This window comes from Heteronotia binoei, chromosome 4 (assembly GCF_032191835.1).
Source record: "Heteronotia binoei isolate CCM8104 ecotype False Entrance Well chromosome 4, APGP_CSIRO_Hbin_v1, whole genome shotgun sequence".
NCBI lineage: Eukaryota > Metazoa > Chordata > Lepidosauria > Squamata > Gekkonidae > Heteronotia > Heteronotia binoei.
The window spans coordinates 141159920-141185913 of NC_083226.1; the positions used below are offsets into that span (position 1 = coordinate 141159920).

At 39.2% G+C, this 25994-nt stretch overlaps 2 protein-coding genes across 4 annotated transcripts in view; both read right to left on the reverse strand.

The window, feature by feature from the left end:
* The window catches only part of SREK1 (splicing regulatory glutamic acid and lysine rich protein 1), a 49753-nt gene extending 32562 nt beyond the window's left edge, over positions 1-17191 (reverse strand). The window contains exons 1-2 of one of the 2 annotated variants that reach the window (XM_060235897.1): positions 16860-17191; positions 8737-8870 (exon numbers count right to left, since the gene is read on the reverse strand). In XM_060235897.1, coding sequence (XP_060091880.1) covers positions 8737-8870; positions 16860-17020 — 295 coding nt within the window. In that variant the 5' untranslated portion in view covers positions 17021-17191. The remainder of the gene's footprint in view (positions 1-8736; positions 8871-16859) is intronic. The other variant, XM_060235898.1, reaches the window with a different exon arrangement.
* Positions 17192-22196: 5005 nt separating this feature from the next.
* Positions 22197-25994, reverse strand: part of ERBIN (erbb2 interacting protein) — a 128568-nt gene continuing 124770 nt past the window's right edge. For both annotated transcript variants that reach the window (XM_060235900.1, XM_060235899.1), the window contains one exon: positions 22197-25296. In XM_060235900.1, coding sequence (XP_060091883.1) covers positions 25192-25296 — 105 coding nt within the window. In that variant the 3' untranslated portion in view covers positions 22197-25191. The remainder of the gene's footprint in view (positions 25297-25994) is intronic.

A 25994-nucleotide genomic window follows, 5' to 3' on the forward strand; every position in this document is an offset into this window, starting at 1 on the left:
CAGTTTAATCCTTGGAGGTTTTATATATTTTGTGGTTATGGTTTTTAGTCCCCATCCCTCCCCTGAGTCCCCATTGCCTGAGAGAAATCCAGGCTTATAAATATCTTAAATTAAAAAATAAAGATGGTTTCACATAAAAAAAAAGAAAAGAATTTTATTATAAGTGTGCTTTGGAACCCTCTGCCAGTAAAGTAAGCTCAAAACCCAGTAAACTAAGCTCAAAACCATATTAATGGAAATTTTGTTTGAAGATGTTATTCAGCTACTGATGTGGGCTGAAAAAAACAACAGGCCCAGGTAGGCAGGCTCCAGATAATGCCCCAGGTATGAACTAATTGCAGCTATTTCTGGTATTAAAAATCCTTAAAAGTCAGTTGAGGGCGATGAAAAATGGGTAGAGTCATGGGAACTAAAATGAGGCTACTTCTTTGCTCGTTTCCTCTAAATAAACCATTAATCTGGGAAAAAAATCCATTGTAACTAAGGCAACTATATAGCTATAGCAACTGACTACAATCTTTCCTGAGTAGGAAATAGAAGTGGTGAACACTTTACTGGGGGGGGGGGGGGGGAATCTAACAATTTAAAATACTCCATATTTTGAACATGACCTTTCTTTAAAACCAAAAATTTTAATGTAATTTCTATTTGTGATAATCAAGAATGTTTAGCAATAATAATCTAAAATCTTTTCACAAGCCTAGATTTCCTAAGCTTCTGCTCCTCTGAGATAAAAACATAATAGTTAAAAGAAGCAATTTAAGAGAACATGATTTGTTCTGCTTAAATATATCTATTGTTTTTCCTAATCTGGTGCTCAAAATGGAGTATGTCCACTAAAATAAAAAACATATTTGAGAAGCAAAAACCCACACCCTAAAAAAAGAAGTCATTAATGGAGGTTGGAGTCCTTCCTGTATACAAAACACAGAGTACTGGGGGTAGCTGAACAAGTTTTTCAAAAACAATGATTCAGAGAACACACATATACATACATGCACACACAGCATTCATTCTGATTGTCATTTTAAACTGAGTAACTGCAACTGGTCAGTCATTATTAATATCATTAATAATGAGTTTTCAGTGTTACCATTTACTTCTGCAATTTAAAATCTGAGGAAGGTATCTTACCCCTCCTTTTGAGGTCAGCTTTGTATTTCCAAAAAGTTTAAAAGTAGTTTTAGCTTTAATGAATTTTCACTAGAAAAATCAGTTTCTTCTGGAAGATTTACTGCTAACACTATAGCTCAATGTGTGTTCACATTAAGATTACCAGATGTTTCAGAGGAGGTGAAATTTTTTATTAAGCAAAAGAAGAATGTGATGAAAAAAGTGACAGTATAAATTTGCATTCTCTTATATCTGCTGCTGAAAAATGCAACAAAAAACTGTTGATATTTTCTTGTGTAGTTTGTGCAGAAAACTTGACAACGAAAACACTTCTATGATGTGTCTCTGCTGTACCTAAGAAAGTATGCCGTAATCATATGTCAAGGTTCACGAGACAAATAAATGGCAGGTTCCATCTTCCCACAGAATGCTACAGTAAAGAGAAGACAGTATACAAAACAAACACTGGTCAATACTTCATAATCTGATTACAGAGATTTGCGTGCTCTCCAGTTTTTTTCAAATTCCAGAAACTTGAATGTTTAAAATAAATATAACTATCTTCTACTCTGGTCAAAGACACAGCTTGAAACAATGGCTGACTGCTCGTTCTCATCCAGGGATGAGGAGCCTCTTCCTTGTGGTGCTCTCCCACATCATTGTAATACTCATATACATATTGCAGCTGCATGAGAGGATATCCCACAAAAGTTGTTCCTATTCCACTCTATCAGTATGCAAAAGGCCCCACTGTCTCTCTAGAGAATGGTGCTGATTAGCTGCGGTCTAAGATTTTCCTTGTAAGAGTCAGAAGTTCCAGGGGAAGTATCAAGAAAGGAAGTGTCAAAGGACATTTCAGGAGAAGTATATTCCAGGGGAAAAGTCCATATATTGAACAGCTTCGATACACTGAGCCAAAAGAACCAAATGTACTACTTCAATTTTCAAACAGCCCAATCCCAGCATGGTTTGTTTGGAAGTGATAACCATTTATTTCAGAGGAATTTACTTCCAAAAATGCATGCTGAGGACTGTGCATTCGAACTGATTAAGTCAGATTCAAGGCAGTACATAGCCCTGACTGACAGAATGCTTCCAAGGAAAGAATTCTCATCAATGAGCAGTCAAGTTTTAAATGAATCATGAACCCTTGTAACAGAACACCAATTTTACAGAACTGAAGAACCAGTTCACAAGTAGAAATGAAAGAAGTAAAGCAAAAAAGGGACAAAATTAGAAAAAAGAAACAGAAACAAAATAAAAATAATAAAAACAGAGACAGGGCGTCCATCTTCCGCAGGCCAGACTTCGCTCTCATTTCCCCCATGAAGTTGTCACTTGGCGGCAGGTTTAGTGGCATGGCAAACAATGCCTAACTCAGGCAAGTGTAACAGGTCTGCCTTGGCCAGTCTAGTCATCTAATAATGCACAAATATCACACAGAAAAAACATACAAAACCAAATTAATAGTCAAAATCCATCTACCAGAAAATGTGGACATAAAAGTTGAGAATGATGGTTAAGGTGGCATCTTTGATACATTTCAACTTTTTCCCTTTCTCAAACTGGAACAAGCTCAGAGAAATCTCAAGTGCACATACAATGGAAAAAGGGTCACATCTTGACAATGTAATGAAGTTTTGCTATATCTAATGTCACAATGTTGGTTAGTAAAGTGACTAGTGAGGAAGAGTGTATGTAAATGTTACACAATGAACACCAATTTTACTGACCAATGCAACCATACCCACACAATGTTAATTATAATTCTTAACAGATGGATCAGGATTTTTTTTTTTAAATCTCTGGAATCCTCCTGTTTCCCCCATCTCTCTCCATGCCTGGTGTATAGACACTAAACAATTCTGCAACGAAGTTATTATATATCACAATATCTGACTTGCATAGGAGAATTCAGCTATTATCAATTAAGAGGAAATATAACTGGGCACATTACTCTTGTCTTTTGCAGTCTGGACCAGCTTTCAATATGTTCCAAATTAAATTCAAGGAACATGCTGGATTTGATACATCAAGTCCTCAAGTCTGATTACCATTCAGCCCAAGCGCTTTCATTACAACTGCAGACATTCACAACTTTCTTATAAGCAATCCTTAAAATCATGTAATTGGGAAGCTAAAATGAGGATGCTCCTCCATGGAAAACTTCAATGTTGGAATGTTTACGAGTTCTGTCTTTCAAGACACTGTACAAGAGAACTTACACTGATAGTAGGTCATTTTTGTGATTTCTGTATTTTCCTCTAATCTGTGTTTGCATATGCTTGTGTTGCCTATTAATGCTTTTTAGTTATTCAGATAAGGTCAAAGGCCACTGTAAACATTTTTTTTAAAAATTAAGCAGTACCAAAACAGTATTCAGCACCCTGTAAGTCAGAAGAGAAAAGATAACTGGCAAGTAGGGTACCAGAATGCATGGGAGGGAGAGAGGGGACAGATTTCACAGAGCGGTTACAAGCGGCTGACGCTTAGCATAAGCATTCTGCATTCGACTAAGAAGTCCACTGTCAACTGCAATCATATGCGCTGTCTATATAGATCCTCTCAGCACAAACACAGCTTTGCTGTCTTCTTGCTATGAGCTAAGTATTCTTCCAATTTATCTACATATCACTCTATGAGTAAAATATAACTACCTTCAAAAGTTTTTCTAGGCTTTATAAAACTCGTTCCTGATTTGGTAAAAAAATTCCAGCTACCCTAACACATTGCTGTAGAGCCAGCAATTGCAAACTAGAATGGTAGGTATCTTTGTGTAAAGTAAAACAAAGCATACTGGGATCACTGCTAACAAATTCAGATTCATCAATGAGAATTTTGTGAGAAATAGAAAGAGTAGAAGATTATTAGTTAGTAGTGGTTTGAAGTCACTATTCTGTCCCTCAAGCAGTGCTAGAATTTTGCTTTTTGTACAGGGTGACATGGAACTATGAGCAGTTTTAAACCACCTTATCCTAGAAACACATGTTTCTATATCTAAAACACATTTTTATTGTTCAAAACATATTCCCTGAGAACAGAAATGCTACATTGTGTGCACAGACAAAGCCAACTATTCTGTATTCAGGGCAGTATATTCAATGTTGTTTACATTATCTAAATTTGGATATTACCAGTTCTACATAAGACATTTACATTTCACAGAAATGATTCTGTTTTAGCAAGAGGCATAGCAAGTTGTAAGAGCTCATATATAACAAGATAAACAATGGGGCCAGAATTTGAATTTTTAAACAATAGAGGCCTTCCACATAGTGCTCTTGCTCATGTTTTAGCAAGCATTAATCTCCACAATCAGAACTGTGATGAATCTGACTTCTGAAAGGAAGAACTGAGGACCACAGGAAGACATACTCTTCAAGCTACATACAGCCACGTCAATGGAGCCCCACAAATGCAAGTCCTCTTGTTCATTAGCCTATTAAAAGATACGACTTACTGTTTGACAAAGTGCAAGTAAATAATGAGGTATCAAAACATCTTTTAAGTGCATTTAAAATTATGTTCCAAAGCAACAATAGCTTGCCATAATAATACACTTCAATTACTAGTGTTATGATTACATGTTTATAAATGTTAAGAGCATAAACTACACGTATACTTAAATCTGTATAAAATTAAGAACTCTCAGTAAAACCCCAGTACCAAATTCAATACTTAAGCTTAAAGTGTTTTCTCCCTCTCTCTAATGGGAAAAGATCCAGCAAGGATGCAATCTCAGTTAACAGATCTTGATACTAGACACTGTAACTTTAGCACCAGGAACTTGGAGGTGCTCATCTATCATTCAGAACACATATGCTGATTGCCTTCAACAATCCTAGAGTTAATAACCATCCCCACTGCTGCTGCAGCACATTCTCAGCTCAGAAGTCAATCTAATGATCATCCTTGCTCTCTTTACTACTTTCTGTTCCAGTTTAAACTACTCTTGGACAACAAATACTTCCAAAGTTTTCTTCCAACACTTGTCTGAACAAGGTAACTCTGCAGCTTACAGATCATGGCAAGTGCCCCTGAGATCTCCCACCTGCTAGCTTCAGGAGGCCAGATTTCTTCCCTCCGAGCACTCTCCACAACTTTCCCTCACCTGAAAGGGATTCTGCTGGGTTTTTTTTACTTCCTAAAATAGCAAACTGGCATCCTGTACAGGTAATACAACTGTTACATGCATCATGTATTAGCTGAACATTTGATGTAGCCTATATGAGATATAGCAGTAATGTGTGTTACAATACTACCGTGAAAGCTGCATTAACTGGCACGATCTAGTGTGTTGTGTGCTCCATGAGGTGCACTGGCTTCTGGTGAAGTTCCAGATCAGGTTCAAGGTTATGGTATTGACCTTTAAGACCCTTAATGGAGAAGGACCAACATAACTTCAAGACTACCTCTTCTGGTATACCCCACAGAGACTGCTGCGCCCAGTTGATAAGAACTTTCTGGTGGTCCCTTGCCTGAGTGATATCTGGCTGTCCTCAACCAGGGCCAGGGTGTTTTGGGTCCTGGTCCCAACCTGGTGGACAACATCCATGCTCTGAAGGCCTTAATACTGTTCTCCAGGGCATGTAAGGCGGAGATGTTCTGCTGGGCATTTGGCTGAGGACAGCTACAGTGTCCCATCTGGCTGGAACTCCTGCTCTGCCTGTTTTTTCCCTGCCTCCCCCTTCCCACAAGGCAGTGGCATACTCTGGCAGTTCATCACCATCTCATTGTTTACAGGTGCATTATTGTTTTATTAGATTGGGAATGCTGTTATTTAAACTTAATGTCAATACTTTTATTATGTACACTGCCTTGAGTCCTATTTTTAGTGGGAGCGTGGTTTATTATTTATTATTTTCAATTTATAATCTGTCCTTCCTTCAACAGGCTCAGGCCAGGTAACAACAATCAATAAATAAATAGAGTTAAAATTAATTCATATAAAACAATATAGCATTCTAAAAGCGAATTCAAATTCTGCAAATGGCAATATCAAATTACACTCACTCCTTCCATACATCCTCCAGCTGGTATAAAATAGATGACATAACTCCAAGGTAGTGGGTTGACTTGACAGAATGATTTCAGTGGGACTGCTGCAGCAGCGAGGCCATAGATTAACAAAATGTCCATTGCCTCAGTTGAAGGCCTGATGGAACAGTTCTGTCTTACAGGCCCAGTGAACTGCAACAGTCCTTGCAGGGCCCTAATCGCCAATGGGAGCTTGTTCCACCAGGTAGGGGTCAGAACAGAAAACACCATGGCCCAAGTTGAGGTTATGTGGACTTCTTTTGTGCCAGGAATTACCAGCAAATGTTGATCCATGGAATGTAACGCTCTCGGGGGGGGGGGGTACATGGGAAAAGGGAGTCCCACACGTATGCTGGTCTCAGGCCATTCAGGGCTTTGAAGGTCAAAACCAAATCTGGTACTCAACTAGTAGCCAGTGCAGCTGGCAGAGTACCTGCTGCATGTGTGCCCGTATAGGCACTGCAGCAAGCAGGCACACCACCATGTTCTACACCAGCTGGAGCTTGCGGGTGAGATTCAAGGACAAGTCTGCATAGAGAGAATTGCAGTAATCCAGTCTGGAAGTGACCGTTGCATGGATCACTGTGGTCAGATCCTATACCGAAAGGTATATACAGATCCTATACAGCTGTCTTGCCTGCTGTAGATCGTAAAAGGCAGACCTGGCTACTGCAGTGACCTGATCCTCCATGGAAAGTGAGGCATCCAGGATCATCCCAAGCCTCCGGGCTTTCCATGACAATAGTGCCTTGCCAATGGTTGGGAGCCTTATTCCCATACCTATCCTGCCTCGGGGCAGACACAGGACCTCTGTCTTTGATGGATTAGTTTCAGCCAGTTCTGTTGCAACCACCCTGCCATAGCCTCCAGCGCATGGCCCAGATTTTCTAGGGCAGAGTCTGGGTGACCGTCCATCAACAGATAGAGCTGGGTGTCATCAGCATATTGATGGCAACTCAACCCATACTTCTGCACTAAGTTAAATTAAACAACATTGGCAACAAGATCACTCCCTGCAGCACTTTACATTCTAGCAGGTACTGCTGGGAGACCGTGTCACCAATTGCCACCCTCTGTCCCTGACCCTGGAGGAAGCAGGAAAACCATTGTAAGGCAATCCCCTTTACTCCTATGTCAGCAAGGCGGGAGGTCTAAAGATCACAGTCAACCATGTCAAACGCTACTGTCAGATCTAACAATAACAGTAATGCCAACTTGCCTCAAACCAGATGTCCCCAGAGGTCATCTGTGAGGGTGACCAACGCCGACTCCAACCCATGGCCAGGTCAGAAACAGGACTGGAATGGGTCCAGGACAGATGCTTCATCCAGAAAAACCTGGAGTTGTTCGGCAACTGCTCTCTCAACCACCTTATCCAGGAACAGTAAGTTCGATACTGGGAGGCAGTTAGATAGAACCATAGAGTCCAATGATGGGTTTCTTCAGGAGGGGCCGTTCCACTGCCTCTTTCAATCCTGCTGGAAAAACCCCTGACAAGAAGGACTATTTGACAATCTCTTCCAGGGTGACCTGGACCCCATCTCTGCAGGCCTTGACCAGCCAGGAGGGGCATGGGTCTAAGAGGCAGGTGATGGACCTCACAGCTGCCAGGGTCCTGTTGACATCCTCCCAGGAGAGCCAGCTGAATTGGTCCAAACAAGGACTAGAAGATGGACAAGGGGCTTCCAGTTCTATTACTGCATCAAATATGGTCAGGAAGTCCTGGCAGAGTGACACAATTTTATCTGCAAAATATCTCTTAAAAGCCTTGCAGCCAATATCCAATTCCTTACTGTTTTGCTTGTTCTGTGACAACGTAGTTAATGACCAAATAATCCTAAATAATTGGGCCAGGCACGAGTTTGCAGATAAATAAATAAAACTGCAGAACATCCTAGTGTCCCCTCCTCAAAAAAGATTTTCATCAACAATATATCATACAGCACTGCTTACATTAATATATTTACAAAATAACTATCTCTCAACCCAAAGCCACTTATTTACAGCTCTTCAGTTCTTTTTAGGACTGGATAATCCCAACTTTTAATAGAAGTAAGAACACAGTGTTATAATTCTCCTGGTTTCAGAGATAAGTATAAATACACAAGTCAATTTTTTAAACATAGTTTCCATTTCAGTTTGTATCTGTCAAAGTGAGCTCAGGCTCACAAAAGCTTATGCCACAATAAATTTGCTAGTCTTTGTCACAAGACTCTTAATACCATCTATGTTTCTCAACTTTATAGTAGGCCAGTGTTTTGGGATGACAGGAAAACACAAATGTTTAGGATATCAATATGCACATTTTAAAAACAAAAACATTCATTCTTGCAATAGATAAACATAATCATATTTTATGAAAATACCCACATGTTTTAGACCTAAAAGAAAGAGAATTTAAAGTCCAGCAAATATGTTTTCTTTTTTTCTTAAAGGGTCTTTCAGCCTATCTCCCTTAAATGAGAACTGAATCATTTAAAAATCAAAATAGACACAACAGCAACTCCTTGCCAGTTGCTGGAAAACACGAGGAACAAACTGACAGAACAGAGAACAAGAAATCAGAAAAATGTCTGAAATACCAACCTTCTGCACAGGGCACAACTATCAGAGCTCTGTCAATAAAAACCGTGTTTGTTAGATGCTGGGCCACACCAACACTTGAAGATTCCCGAAACTTAATATAACATACTTTGGAGGAAAAAGCAAGTGGTGCGTTGCTGTAAAATAAGAGAAAACCAATTAGATGTCAATGAATCAAGTATTATTTGAACCCAGTTCAAATGTAACTATGAACAAAACAATCCTAGAGCACACCATATGAAAACGTTTTCCAAGGCAGCCCTAGTTTATTTTGGATTGGTACAGTCATAACATTAGCTCACCCCCAATAACAGTTATTGGCCCTCCTCCCTGTATTGTATGTCTGTGTTTTTATTGAATTATATAAATATTGCATAATTTAAAATGTTGTTTTTAATGGTTGAGATGTTTTTAATGTTTTTCTGTTCAATGCTTTGGGGACCCTGCTTGGGTGGAAAGGCAAGAAGAAAACGTTTTAAATAAATAGTGACTGATCCCAAATCCAGGTTTTGGAATTTGCATTGCCACTGATCAGTCCCGGTCCCTTATTCCTAATAACAGCTTAGCTAGCATTACATCTTCATCAGCTTCTACTGTCCATTTCATACTGAAATTAAATCCTGCCATCTCCCAACTTATGAAAGTCAGTGTGGTGTAGTGGTTAACAGGACTGAAGTAGTATCTGGGAGTTCTGGGTTTAGATCCCCACTTAAGTCATGGACGTCTGCTGGGTGACCTTGAGCTGGTCACACTCCCTCAGCCTAACCTATTTCACAGGGTTGTTGTGAGAATAAAATGGAGGAGAGAAGAACAATATAAGCTGCTTTGGTTCCCCACTGGGAAAGAGGCGGGGTACAAATGAATTAAATAAATAATCCAAGAAGCTTTAAAAAATGACCTTTCAACCTTTCAAGTTGATCCAACCTGTTTTACAGACTAATATATATACAATTCTTTGTTTAAGACTCATTGTACAACCCTACCTCATTGTAATGAGGTTATGGTTATAAAGTTATTGTATTAAATCTATATGTTTAATTAAAATTCAAAAAGTTTTTAAAAAGTTAAATTTAAAAAATTATTCTTACAGTAGCCAAACAAAAAAGTTTCTAATTTTAGAGGAATAGATTTTTCAATAACAGGCTTTATATATTTAAATGTAGTTACTATAGTTACAGAAATCAAAAGCCTCATTCTACCACAAAAAACCCCAGGGATATATGCTTGCTTACAGTAACACGAAGCTTGTGCAACTTAAGTCAAATTTTTAAAAGTGACTCAGTAGTCCAGGTCCTGGCTCTGCACTTCAGGCCTGAAGACCCAGAGTCCAATCCTATATTCTGCTGCACCCCTGTGCTTGAACTTTCCTCAACCCTGTGCTTGAACAGCAACAGCCAACATCCCTGCTAAAGTGGCACTGAGAAAAGTGCAGGAGTGTATACAATGGAATTTTAGTTGTACCAAGGGAATCAGGCAGGACCAAGAGCACAGGCTGTTCCAGTCTACCATGCTTCCATCACACAAGACTACCATAGGCATTGAGGGAGCACAACAGATCATAATAGGCTGTCCAGCAACAATACACCACCCAGTTATCCATGCCTATGCTCCCACTCAGCCTGAACCTGTTAGACAAGCAAGCAAAATATTCAGACTACTAACTACACCAGATGTGAACAAGAAAGACTTCTCATACTCTGGAAGTATGGCAAAGGTTTTACATTAGACACTTATTAAATCTTTCATCTTGCACAGAAATCAGAACGATTTAACAGTTATTAGTTCCCACTTGACTGCTTAAGACTGCATTCCAGCCACACTCATCTAACTTGTATATTAATTGGATGCTTGCAGATAGCAAACATTCAATAATTACACAATTACAATTTACAAATGTGTAATCACACACCACAGATTATTAAGGGTATACGGGAGGGGATGTAGGGAATTCTACTGTAATTTTTTTCCCCTAGCAACACTTTAAAACTCTATTGGGGTGTCTTTGTTTTCTCCTGCTTAAGAAGCCTAGTAACAGAAACAACATCATTGCTGTAATATTAATTTAATATTATTACTCCTAAACATTCAATCTGCCTTCAGCCCCAGTTATTGGTCAATTACAGCCTTAGTTGCTCTGCTAGATAATCTTTGTTTCCACACTGATAAGAGTAAATTTTCTCTGCTGCTTGAGGCACTTGAAGAAAAGAGTAGAGAATAAAAGGACCAGCAACGAGGTGGTTTAAATCTTTTCTATCAAACCAAGTTCAAATAGTGGTGGTTCTAAAGACTGTTATTTGGGATTTAACCTGCTGGATGCCACAGGGATTTGCTCTATTTCCTATGCTTTTCCTATAAATTTATTTAAAACCACTGCATGTGATTATGGGGTAGGATATCATCAATATGGTGATGACAACTAGCTTTGTATCTCTTTAAAAAAGCCTCCAGCCACCTTTGTCTTGGGTCTGGATGCTGAAAACAAGAAAGAACCACAGAAGCAGATAGGGAAAGGGAATGGAAGGGAGGGGGGGGGGGAATATATGGAAAAAATCATTTCCATTGCTATGCCTCCCTAACAGAAAAATTTTCCATTTTTAAAGATTCTTTGTACACAAAATTATTGTCAATACTATTATTGCCAACACCAAAATACAACAAGGATGACAGCTTCCAAGTTGTAATAAATCTTTTTCAGATGATTATCGCCCCACCATCGTGTGAGAGAACATTTGTATATTTCATTGATTTCTAAACTGGTGGTGGGGAATAAAAGTACTAATCTGTATAATAGTCAAAATAAAAAATCAAGTTATGAATTCACCTAATTGGCTGAATATATCTTTTGTCACTTGGTAGAAGTGGTATTGTAGTCTGATATGGAACAACCAAGTAATGCAACTAAGGCTATAGAGCAGAAGCATTGAACTCATTGTTATAAGGGTCACATCTGACATTTTATTTATTTAGCAGATTTATATTCCACCCTCCCCCATATGGGCTCAGGGCAGATTACAAGCATTAAAACAATTAAAATATAACAATAACATTAATACTCTACAACTAAACACCATGTAATTCAATAAAAAATATAATACAGGTGGGACAGGCACATTTTGCAGATAAAACACAGTTATCAGCACGAGTATAATAATTCAGATGGTAAATCATTGCAGGGGAAGGCAGCAGATGGCTGAACAATAAGAGAAGAGGACGCCCACTTGCCTCAACCGAAGGCCCGGTGGAACAGCTCTGTCTTACAGGCCCTACAGAATGGCAACAGGTCCGGTAGGACCCGGATCTCCATGGGGAGCTGATTCCACCAGGCTGGGGCCAGGGCCAAAAAAGCCTTGGACCTGGTTGAGGCAAGACGGAAATTCTTTGTCCCAGGGATGGCCAGAAGATGTTGACTGGCAGATCGCAACAGTCTTTGGGGCTCATATAGGGAGAGGCGGTCCCGCAGGTATGTCAGTCCCAGGCCGCGTAAGGCTTTAAGACATTACTGTTGCTTTGTTGAGCAAGGGCCATAAAATGTAGTATGAGGTACCAGTTATAAACTTTATAAAGATGATTTCAGATGTTGAATAGCAATAGCAGATAAATGACAGCAGCAGGCTCAGAACAAAGTTGGAGTCCAGTAGCACCTTTAAGACCAACAAAGTTTTACTGAGAACGTAAGTTTTCTTGTGCTAAAAGCACACTTCATCAGCAGACTTGATTGGATTAGGTTTGATACTCAGCGTAGTAGGAATGGAGATACCAGCATTGGTAATCAGAAAGGAAATCTAGTCTCAAATCCATCCAAGAGGATTCAAAGAATAAATGGACATAAGTCTGACATTAGAAACCACAACATTCAGTTGCTGACCTTAGAGGAGCAGTGCTCTTACAAAGGAATTTCAAAGGGACATTAGAAAGAGATTGCTGAACTGCAACTGATAATGAAGCTCAAGTATATGCATCCTCCAGGACTGAATTGAGATCTAGTTTTCCAGTCTCATTACCAATGTGTGCTATTATCATTTGGCATCTAAAATCACTCCACTCTTCAAGATACAAGGACCAATCCAAGTGTTCAAATTCCTAATAAGGGTCTTTTTAGGGAAAAAAATTAAAATCCAGATAGGAACAGAGATATATTTTTTTAAAAAAAAGACTTTTCAGAATAAACCAAAATAATTTCCTCAGTGTAAATTGTGCTTGTCAGAAGAATCCATCCATCCTCCCTAACTCTGAAGAAGTATGCTTGCACCCAAATACTTATACCTGGAATAAAATGCTTAAAACTGCCATGGGACTCCAACTTGTTTTCCCCTCCCTCCCTCCCTCTTCCCTCCCTTCCTCCCCAAAAGAGGAGGAGCAGCCCTGAAGAAGGAAGCAGAAGTGCTCTTGCTCTCTCTCTCTCTGTGAGACAGGGGAGGTGAGAGAGAGACACTTGTCTTTGTATGTCTCCCACATGAAGCAGGAAGCAGCCAAAGAGCGCTTTCTCACTCTCAGTCTGGGGGAGCGGGGGAAGAAAGAGGCAGGAAGTGAAGAACCACTGAGAGAACTGGGGGGAAAGCAGCAGCATCCCTCGAAAAGGAAACAGAAGCTGCTCGTGGACCAGATCTGAGCCTTGCAAAGGCTGGATCCAGTCTGCAGGGTGTATGTTTGACATCCCTGCTATAATGAGTGACAACAAAACTGTGCCTCAAAGGTCTTTCCTAGAGAGCTAAATTAGTGTTGACATAGATGAACTGTACCCACAGCTGTTGTTGTTATGTTTGGTATTCCCTCACTAACTCTCATTGGCTCTCCTTCCTGTTTGTGCCTGTGCGTTTTGTTTTAAATATTTTACATGTATTTATCAGTATTTTAAGTGCAATTCTAATAGCTCATGGCAGCAAACAAATGATTTCAATAAACATAAATAATATCATACACAGTTCTTTCAGCATAATAAAGTTGGCATGTAAATAGTTTTCAGTGACTTCAGTTTTTCTTTAAATGTTAACAAAATGCAAGAGAAGTACTACACGGTTTTTACATTTTTACAAGTATTGTTCCAATAAAGAATGTTACAATTCTATTCTTACAAGTCATGTTGTCTCAGAAAATCAACATCACTGGGGAGAACATGCAAAGGTAAATCCTGAAAAAACAGAGTTGATGCTAGTAGATAAGTCTGTTTTAGAAGAAATTGCTCTACCTTTGAATGAAGCTAACCTTTCTTTTACAGATTCAGTTAAGAGACTGAGAGTCTTGTTGGGCTCAGCCCTTTTGTTGGAACAATATGTTAGTGTGACAGTCAAAAGTGCTTTTTTCAACTATATCTAGCATGGGAATTATCTTCACTTTAGCCACACTGAACCATGTTACAGTAAATGTTTCCAAATGAAATTCAACGTGCTATTTCTTGTCTTTAAAGTTTTTTCACAAACCTCATACTTGAAGGACTGTATTTCCCCATATGTTTCCTTGACAAAACAATAGTCATCTCAGAAGGGTCTTTAATCAGCCCCCGACCGCAGACTTGTAAGAATAGCCAAGGCTCAATTTCTGGCCTTTCTGAAGGCAGTTCTAATGCTTTGAGATAGGCTTCTGAAGAGTTTTAGGAGGCTACTCTAATTAGGAAATAATACAAAGCATTGTTTTGTTTTTAAATGGCTTTCAATGTTTTAAATAACTGTATTTTGTTCAATATTAGCTGTTTATGGTTTTAACATTTAGCTGGTCAGAACTGTGATTTTAAATTCGATTGTAAGATGTTCTGGATCTTTTCTGAACGATAAAAACAAGATTTCAGTTTTTTTTAAAAATTAAATAGCAGTAGCTAGTTTTCCAATTAAGTGTCTTTCCAGATTTTAAGCATTCTAAACCAATATGTAGCTATACATATTTACTTAGATATGTCTATGTGAAAGTAAACATATTGTATTCCAGATTAAGAAACCGATGGGATATTCTTACAGCTAACAAGATCGAACTAAATGTCCTACTCCAGTTTAAGGCAACTGTGGGCTGGAGGCAGTGACCCATCAATGGAACTTACTCTTGATTTTTCTATCAAATAATTTTTTTAAATTCTAAATCAGTAGATTCAGCTGATTTTGAACATTCAGCTATGCATACATCATAGGGCATGCAATCTGAATCTTCTGTGGTATTTTATCACAGATGTAGAATATTAAAAAAGAAATATCACTGTAAAATATTAAAATGTTTGGTATTCACATGTATTAAAGCTTATACGTTTAGGCGAGGCTTTACTGCATCTTACATCAATCAATCTATAGGAATTTAAATATGGTAATTAAAACATATTATAAAACTACTTGGGACATGTTAGAAAGGGGTGTCAAACTTATTTGTTATGAGGGCTGGATATGACATAAATGAGACCTTGTCGGGCCGAGCCATGTCAGGCTGCACCATGTGTGTACCTATTTAAGATTAGGTAGCAGAGCTATCTCCTTTATACAGTCTGTCCTTTATACAGACAAACACATTAAATATATATATTTTTAAAAAAACTTAAAACATGCTTAAAACATTAGCACTCAGTCTTAAAAATGCTTTCTTTGTATTTCTCCCATGGGATCCAGGGAACTGGGCAAAGGAAGCTCTGGCTCTTTCCTTCCTTCCCCAAGGGACTGGGGGGGGGGGAGCTTCAGCCAATAGAAGGAAGAGAGGCTTGGCTCAGTAGCTCTACTGTGCAATTGAGAGAGACTGGAAAAACAAGCTCTGCCTCTTCCTCCCCAAGGGAGGAGCCTCAGCCAAAAGAGAAAATTGAGGTTTTGCTCTTTAGTTCCTGTGCAATTGAGCAAGCCTCGCAAACTGTCATGCAGAAGGAAGCAAGATATAGGGAGAAGGAAGCAGATGACAGCCAGTTGCTCCGGGGCCTGATAGGAACCCTCCAGGAGCCTGATTCAGCCCCCAGACTACATGTTTGATACCCGTGTTAGGATTTGAAGCTGTTGGTGTTCCATTCAGATTAGGAATGTTAAACAACAAATGTTTAAACAATTAAACTATAAGAATTTGTTTACTGTATAAATGTTTCCCAAGTCTTGGAAAACTGGTTTCGGATCACTTATACATTCCTGGATCATCTACACTTGTGGAATATGCGTTTTCCAAATGCCTGCCTTACTCTTACTGGACTGACACTGGAGCACATTCACACACTGATTTTTCTTAACAAAAATAATTAACAATGGTTTTAGTAGTAGATTAAATGAAATAAATCACATTCCTAGTTGATTTAGGCAACACATTACTTTAAAAAAACATTTGAAGAAACAACTTCAAAACAGAAAAGAGCTTTCCCACGCCCACGGACAGTTTGTTGATGAATATTAAAAGCCCCATATATGAAAAGAGGCCTCTCATCATTAACTACGCTCATGAGAGATCTAGGGACAGAATGCTAATAACAGAATGGCTCCAAACGTATGTGGCCTTTTTTTCATTTTCACCACTGAAGTTTTCTTTAAGTGCTTACGAGGAAAAACTCCGTCTTGTTTTCTGTCTTAATTTTATTTCTCAAATTCCATTACACTTTTCTGGAAATAAGCCCCATTAATTTAAATGGGACTTATTCCCGCGTACGTGTGCGAGGGCTTGCAGCCTGGCGTTTCTAATTTTCTTTATTTAAGTCTTAAACCTTTCAGGGAGCTTAAGTAGAGCTGGGGCTGAGGGCGTAAAAAGAAGAGAGATTCAAAGAGCGCCTTGAGGGAATAAGATGGACGCGAGCACAAACCCCAACTAAAAGGCTCTCACACCTATCAAAGGACCAATATTAAGGTGACCTCGCCCTGAGTTTTTTCACAAACGGAGCACTAGGCTGCATTTCCCAGCAACAATTCCCATAGACGGGGAGGGGCCTGAAAGACCTACTACTGAATGGAAATTTTGGCCCAAGGTGGAGGGAGGGCTAACGCTGAGGGGGTGAGAAACCCGCCACCGGCCACCATCTTAACTTCGGGCAATCCCTTTCTTTCATAAAGATCATTCAGCGCAATGCATGTTACCAACTCCCGCAAGCAAGATGGCAGACAAGGCTTCCGGTCAGTTCCCCCCCTCCCCTTCTCAGCCTTTCGTTCCTGCTATTCTCTATGGCCCCGAAGGCCCGGTCAGGCCTCACTTACTCCGGAGGGTAGAGTCGCAACTCCTCGATGTCGCCTAAGAAACCGAAGAGCGTCCGCATCTGCTCACTAGTGACCGCTGAAGATAAATTAGTGACCTGGATAACCGAGGTAGGAGTCAAGGGGAAACCCAGGGGCACCCCGATGCCTCCGCTGTTCAGCATGATGGCGGCAGCTGCACTTTGCGAGCTCAAGCAACATGCACCCGAGAAGACGGAAGTTACCACAGAGCAAAAGCCACGTCTCTTCCTAGAGTACGCGGACGCTCGCGCTCTTCGAAGCACGCGATTGCCCTCTACTATCAAAGCGCCGGTATGGCGGATCCCAATTGAACTCGGTGCAACTCCTCCTCCCGTTCCAGGTGAAGGTTAAGTGGGGATTGATGGACAGGCGGCGCGCTACATCAGTATTCTCCCGACTGCTAGTGGGAGTGAAGAGAACGTCTATTGTGGTTAAAAACAAATCTGAAATAACAATTTTGTTGTTATTTAGTTATCATTTATTGCTATTGTAAGCTAATGAAGAGATCTTATTGCAAGAGGAATGAAAAAATGTTTAATATCAATACTTTTATCTGTAAATTGTTTTTATTTTTATTGCAATAAAGTTTTTAAATAAAAACAAATCTGAACGCCTTTCAGTCCGGGTATTCTTTGTGGAAAATACAGGCACCAGTATGTGGCATGGGGTTCAAAACCCCACTTTGGCCGGTATCTCACTGTGTGGCCACTGTCTGCATAACTTGTCTTACTATGTTGGTAAAATGATGAAATGGAGAAAGGGGAAAATACTCTGCGCTATTTGGAGGAAAGGCAAGATTTTAAAATGTGACAGGAAATAGAAACACATGGGACTGATATTTTCTCCAAATAGACAGATGGCTTCTGCTGGTTTATTTTTATACTGTTTTAAAATTATAAGCTGTCTCAAGTGGGCTTCTGGAGAAGCAGAGCAGTAGTGTTATAGTTCTGTTTTCTAATGGTGGTAGTAACAGGGTCATCAGTGTGCATGGCATCTTGTAAAAGTTGCATGAGAAAAAATACCTAGGTTCCTGCACCCAAAAATCTATTAATCTAAAACTCAACTGGTAGAAAGGAAAAACAACAACAAAAATAAGGAAGAAAAGAATACTAATGAGTACAACTTTGTTACATACTAATTTCACTTAATTGTATAAAGGGTCAGAAGAAGTTTCGTTTTCACATATCACAACCAAGTTGATTTGCAGTAAATACTCCTTCAGATGTCAGTGGACAAGCATTTCAACCTCTCAGTACATTCAGTGATAAATTTAAAGGCTGCATATATCAACAGGAATTCATCAAAGGGAGAGAGTCCAGTGTGAAGTTGCTGAGCTGGAATGAATATGCAGATGCAGCATGATCAGGCTTGGGCTTAACAGAAATCAGGAGTAGCTAACACTAGAGTAAGTAAGAAATAAAATAAACCTCTTGGCTTATCTTGATTCTTGTATTGTTTGCTCTTTCTCTCGCTCATGTGCGTGTGTGCGCGTGCACCTGGGAATCAGGGCACCTTCAGATGACTGACCCCTACTGGGGACCTTGAGGATATTCAGAGAGGTGGCTGAATAAAGCCTGCCCCAGTCTTCCTGACTCCTGGTATTTCAAGGAGGTCTCCACATCCAAAAACTTGCTTGAGCTGGCCATGCTTAACTTCCAAGATCTTACAAAGATCGGGCTTGCCTGGGCTTTCCAAGTCAGGGCTGGATCATTTGCTGTTTTGACTACGACTTGTTTTAATCTGTGTTCTGCATAAGCAAAGTAATACATCTATTTATGGAACTGCTGGTCCTTCTGGCTTCCTTTGTATAAACTCATTCATCCCCACCACTTTCCTTTGTTTGTAACCAACTGGCATCTAGTTAGGAAGAAACAGTCCAGAACACCTCAGATAAAGGACAAACACATACTTGGACTGTATCATCTTCCTGCCTTGCTCTTAATTTATGCAGTTATTGTTCCTATGGAATGAGCATAGCCTTAAGAAGCTGCCATTGCTGCCTTAAGTGGTGTACAACTGCGTCCAGAGAGGGAAGCTTTTGCCTGAATTCCCACTGCTTCCTCTATTTTTCTGCCTGACTGCGACAACCATCAGAATGGAAATAATCTCTTGAACATATGAAGCTGCCTTATACTGAATCAGACCTTTGGTCCATCAAAGTCAGTATTGTCTTCTCAGACTGGCAGCGGCTCTCCAGGGTCTCAAGCTGAGGCTTTTCACACCTATTTGCCTGGACCCTTTTTTGGAGATGCCAGGGATTGAACCTGGGACCTTCTGCTTCCCATGCTCTACCACTGAGCCAGTTTACAGAATGCTGAGTTCTGAGCTGGCATAGCATTTCATACAAGGGACAATATGATCTTCCATGACCACTGCTGGATGCTAACTCTGTCCAATAACAGAGTTTTTAATTAAGATAGGTTAAACTACCGCAAAAACAAAGAGACAGAAAACAGACAAATACCACACAAGTAAAAGTCAAAGGATTTACCTAGTACATGATGACCAATTGAACATAAAACCAGAATATCAACATTGTATTCCCGGTTTTGCAGGGCCTGTAAGACAGAGCTGTTCTACCAGGCATTCAACTGAGATGGTGGACGTTTTGCTACTCTGTGGCCTCCCTGCTGCAGGGGCCCTGATGAAATAACTGTCAAGTCATTTATCATATACCAGCTGGAGGATGTATGGGAGGAGTGGAGGCAACTGGTACCACCAACTACAGAATTTGTTTGTTTTTAGACGCATTGTTTTATTACATGAATCTGATTTTAACTTTGTATTATTGCTACCTGCTCAGAGCCCATTTGGGAAAGGGTGGGTTATAAATCTAATATAATAAATAAGTTGGGACTGAGACTATTCAGGACCCATAGCTCAGATTAGACAGAGAATTGAATATCAACACTGAGTGATTCTAATTCTTCTATCTGTTGTATTGTCAGTTCCAACTGCTGAACATAGTGAGTCCAGTCTAGATACAATACTGTATTAACATAATTTTTAAGGACTTCTGAGTTGAGAGCCCGATTCCTATAGTCAGTGGGTCTAGTCAGCCCCGCAGCACTGGAAAGACAGTGCAGATATCATTCTTTTAATGCAGATGTACTAAGCACACTCAGAGGTTCCAAAATGAGTAAGATCTAATATAGAGTTGAAAAGAACCACTGACCACTGCCTCCTTCAGAATATAAGACTGTTAAGAGCCTGAGAACCAACCCAGCTCTACACTGACTAAAGCATAGCCATTTTGTCTTGCTAAGTCTTTTTTGTTTCTAAAATGCTGCTTCTGTAGGAAAGTGACTATCAGCAGTAGCTCAAGCATGAAGGCACAGAGGCAGGTTCTCTGAAGTCTGAGGACAACTATTTATGAGAAAGCCATGTTATAGAATCCTTAAGTACAGGGAGTTTGTATTGCTACAGACATACCCAAGTTGAGACCAGAACATAAAGTTTGATAAACAGCCTCTTGTACATCACCCACTAACAGATTACAGATTTCATGTAATCAAGAGAAAATGGGGTGGATGTTGACATATGCCAGGGAGAAGACCTTCAGGAATGCCCTAGGAATCAAAGTTACCCCTCCTGATGGGCAACTCCAACCAATAATCTGTTGGGATAGCGAGTGCGTGGGGATATAAAACTTATTGTGCAAAGACAAGCAGAGGGTGTTCAGGCAGAGGTGCAGCTGCCAATAGGGACCTGTGTGAGCTTAAGCCATCAGCAAGATGAGGCATTGTGTCTGTTAGATATCAGTATGACTGAGCTCCACAGTAAAATAGAAGCTGGATGGGACTCTTTTGGCAGAGTTGAATGATCTGTGCACATCTATGTTTAAACTATTATTATGGATTCAGATCCTACCCATTTTGGAACCTCTGAGTGTGCTCAGTACATCTGCATTAAAAGAATGAGATCTGCACTACCTCTCCAATGCTGCACGGCTGACTAAGGTGTCAAATAATTCCTCAAAGCCAAGTGTCTTTTAACAGACCAAACCCTGACAAAAGAATCCACTGACAAAGATGAATTGGTCACTCAGTTGACCAGTACAGCAACAATTTCACTGCTGGCAAAAATAAGCCAGGAAAGGCAAGGATATAAAGATCATATTGTATTTCTCTATGTACTTGTGAAGGAAAGTTTTAAGTACTGTCCTCCAGTGATGGAAAGTGCTCCTTCAAGTGAGGTCAGCAGAATGTGAGCTGCCTTGAAGACGACAATATTGGATTTATATCCCCTCCAGATCTCCTTTATCTTCCTCCCTCACAACAGACACCCTGTAAGGTGAGAGGGGCTGAGAGAGCTCTCACAGAAGCTACCCTTTCAAGAACAACTCTGAGAGCTATGCCTGACCCAAGGCCATTCCAGTAGTTTCAAGTGGAGGAGTGGGGAATCAAATCCGCTTCTCCCAGATAAGAGTCGGTGCACTTAACCACTACACCAAACTGGCTCTCTTGGATCCCCATTGGGGTGAAAGACCAGATATGAATGAGTGTGTGGGAGGGGCTGAGGGTCAGTGGTAGAGCATCTGCTTGGCATGCAGGAGGTCCCAGGTTCAATTTGCAGTATTTCCAGTTAAAAGATCTGGACGTAAATGATGTGAAAGACCTTTGCTTGAGAACAGAGAGAGCAGTTACCAGTCTGAGTAGACAATACTGACTTTGATAGACCAAGAGTCTGATTCAATGTAAGGCAGTTTCATGTGTTCAGTTACCTAACACCAGGATGTTAAAACATCATCTAAGTTCTCCAAGTTGAGGACCAACATACTGCAATATAATGCTATTTCCCAAATGGCCACAAGATGGTAGAAAGCATATCAACTAATGACATGCTGTGGGCCTATGCAGAAGGCTGTGAGTAACCCTGAAGAGAGTTAGTTAACCTTGCAGCTAGGATTCTGTATCAAAATAGCACCACCTCATCTCTGAAATGGGACAAAATCAGTGCATCTTTCATTTAGAAGAAGTTAGGGCAATGCCTCTGGTGTGTTCTTTAGAATGTTTTTCTTGTAATTGTACAAGATTCGTCCATAAAACAGAAGGTGTGTCAATCTGTCCACACTGGTTTTTCAAAGACTACTATAGACTCAGAAGAGTGTAACTCTATTTAAGATTGTACTATTAATCCTGAGACAAATAAAGCAAGGGCTTTTAAAAGGAATATTTTCAATCTTTATCAAATGCCTGAACAGAAAAAAAACCCGAGTGGTATTATTGTTATTCAACAGTCTCTAAATCCCTTTTGAGTATTCAAGTATTTACATCAGTTTGAAATTCTTCTAAAGTGAAATCAGTAAATTACACAAACTTTAAAGAGCATTAGTTTATTATCTATTCTCCATGTGTTACTTCAGAAACAATTTAATTATATACAAAAATTTGGAATGCTGAGTAAACGCTGATTGGATTGATAAAAACATTACATAGCTGCTGACAAGGGAATAATTACTTTCTGAAAAAGTAGTACAGCAAATTAATCATGAATGCTTGGTTTTCTGTGTTGCTTATTGCTATGATTGTGTTCATATAATGTGTTCAAGTATATATACATTTGAAACTCCAGTCCAAAAAAGTAAAAAATATATATATTTACACAATAAATATTTGGGATTTTTCTTCCAGAATTTTTTTTTCATTTGAACTGATTCTTTAATGAACTGTCATGAAAAAGAGCACTGAACTGACAAGCAAAAGAATTTGCCAAGACAGAATTTGCAGATGTATTTCATTGGACAGGATGAGAAACTTTACGAATCCATGACTTCAGAGTATTTCTTTCTCCATTTCAAATGAGCCGCATCCTCCATAACTTCTTTCAGCAAAAAAACCCAGTCCCTCTCAATATAGAAATGAAATAGTATTTTAGTGTGTGATTTTTTTTTCAGGATAAAACACTAATCAATATTTCATAGATTATTTTAGTTCATTGCAAACAGCTAGAAAGCATCACATTTTTGCTATGTTAAATTTACAATTTATTGTTTCTGGTAACAGTATCCTTGTTATACAAAACTATTCCAATTAAAGCATAACAGCATAGTTTACAATACATCGTATAAAATGTAGTGCATTTCAACCTGATTAAATTAAGTCTACAATCAGTAAAGAATCAGTTCAGGATTAGGCTTTTTGCTCTTCCCAAAATTACAGTTTGTGTCTCAGGTCAAATTAGGACTTATCTGTATGCATTCCCTTTAAAAGGCTGAATTTACTAGTATGATTAAAAGCAGTGAATGTGAAATTTTAAACCATCAAAGAGAAATTAAAGACACTTTTAGAAGCAAGGTAACACTGAAGCCCACCATTATATAGTTACGTTTCTCATTTTCTTTAAAGATTAACAGCACACAGAAAATAAGTGGATTTATCCAAAATACAGCACATTTCTACTGATATAAAAAAAAACAATTCCTATGTAAATATTAATGAAAATCAACTAAAATTAATGTACAAAGAGTTGTTAAAGGGTTTCAATTAAAATTATTAAATCTATACACGTACAATATGCAGTTGATAACATCTTTGAAGTGCAATAACCATTGGAGCTTGTGTATTTAAAAAGTACTGCCTCTGGTGTGTAGATACCTTTCTCCTTCCACCATGTCCTTAAAAATAAACTATAGTAGGCTGGTGCTTTTGATAGATTTCTCTTTAAAACTATCAATTTTTTCATTAAAAATCGCAGTAACTGACTATTGCTCCAATGATAAATCATTAGCTTCCTTTTAAAAAAAAACTAAAATGAGAAAACAGTTATTGGTCTTCTATGGCACTTTTCTCTGGTCCATAATAACCATGTATTATTTATTACCCCTTAAAGTTAGGCAATCTCAGTTACATAAGGAGGAAAAAAACCATGAAGTTTGTCATAAACAAAATTAATTATGTATAATCCAATAGTTTATACAAGTAATAAGGAACAAAGGCAGCCTGTGGTAAATTACTATTAATATAGTTAGAAACCCTTTAATGACTCTGAAGTGTCTAGTTCACATTTAATGTCACCTGTAGGAACAGCCCTTTGAGAATGATCATTACAAACTGGTGGGTGCCAAGTACCCATCCCCTTGCCCTACAACGTCCCAACAGCAAGCCTCCCATCGCTGTGCAACAGTCTCACAGAAACTGGCTTTGGTTACCTAGCTCCATACATATTGTTTCCTTTTAGTCTAAACAAGGCAATTCAAGGCCAAACAAGTTCAAAATTTCTTCCTTAAACCTTCCTGCACCATTTGACTCCTGGGCAGCCCATTCTTCATAGGGCTCATTGCCACAAACTCCATTAAAAAAAATGAGGCTCTTGCTGGCAGAATGATTCAAGGTTTGGAACATGCACACCTGTGATATATGTGATGAGTTTCAGGCAACACTGTCTTAAAAACTGGCCATTTCAGTTTCTATTTTTAATAAAAAACTATAAATAAATTGAAAATGTAGTATTTCATACAAGGCAGAAGAAAACCACCATTTTGCACAAAGCTGGGGATTTTCATTTTAAAAAGGAGTCTCTGGGTACAACTCCACAATATAGATGAAAAAACAACTGCATGATTAAAAAAAAAACATCCAAAATTGAATTACATGTAGCAAATAAGACAGCCAATGAATGTGATATGAGCCAATCCTGTAGAACTCCCAGAAGTATATTTATAGTCTTCCTGAAAAGACTTCACATTTTATTGCATTTTTCTACTGGTAGATATACATTCTCGCATTAACTTATCTTCCCCTCCTTTCTCAATTCCATTCTTTCATTGCCATTTTACCTGGCTTTTTAAATTAAAGCCAGTTCCACGTTCCATCTACCCATTCATCTATACAATATGCACATAGCAAAGCCAACATTTCATATCTCTTAGCTGCATCTACAGAAGTGGTTTCAAAGATATTAAAAACCAGGTGAACAAAAAAGAAAGGCAAAACACAGCTACAGGACAGAAAGCCCTGCCATCTGTCCACTGGCTACAACTGAGGCTCTTCATAACTTTACACAAAGTTTAGTAATGGGTATGAATTATCCAAAAATAAACCCACCATCTGTACAAAAAAACCCCACCACAGGTTTGTTCTTGGAGGAGTGATTGTTGATTGCTCCAATGTTTAAAATTCAAGGGTCTGTTACCACACGCATTCCCAAAACTTTAATTTATGTTCTTTACAGTGGTTCTTCCCCCTATAACCACAAGTTCATTATTGTATTACTGTACATAATTTTAAAAGTTCTTTTCACATATAAAAATAATCAAAATATTCTGCTTGTCCTTCAAAGTAGCATGCTGGCATTTCCCTTTTCTCCACAGTATTTAAGAACCCTCTCTCACAATGATGAGTTCCACCGTGTTCTGAAAAGTCTTTAGCAAAGATACCGCTTGTCCATGATCAATACTGATGAAGCTATATCCGTTAGCCTATAAGAGAAATTAAATCCTGATAAATATAACAAAACAACTTTTCAGAAACATCTGACTTCATACTTCAATTTAAATTTCATGACCTTCTACTCCAGCTGTATCTCAGAGCAACAGGCAGATGAAACAATGGAAGCATTTCCATTATATGTAACATGCACACATGTGCACACTCTGGGTACTCTAAAAAGTCAATTCACACAGTTCTTTTTAACACTACATGTACTGTGAAAAATGGCACCTCCTGAAAGCATCTGGGTTTGTTTCTTATTTTTCTATTTACACAGGGACTCAAGGCAGATTACACATAGTGACCCAGTACAGTCACCAAAATGGACATTCAGTAACCAGTGCTTTAGGATTTCAGAAGTCTGGAACAACCAGAAAGAACTGAAACATAGCATAAATCTCCTGCAGCTGCTGCATCAGGCCAGTGGGCTATGCTACTGGGCTGGCTTAGGTGGTGCCCACAGGGAGGGGGTGCCCGCTGCCTACCCCTGTGGCAACAGGACATCCTAGGTGGCTGCCTACTTGGCCAACTGGGACGTGCCAGCCCTGTTTGGGGCATCAAAACAGTACCAAAGATTAGTAAAGTGGATGTGGATTGGAGCAGTATACTGATACTAGGAATAAGGCTCGTTGTGGAGAAAAATACAACAGGCTCTAGAAGAGGCTCTGGGTGAATGCCCCTCTCCATC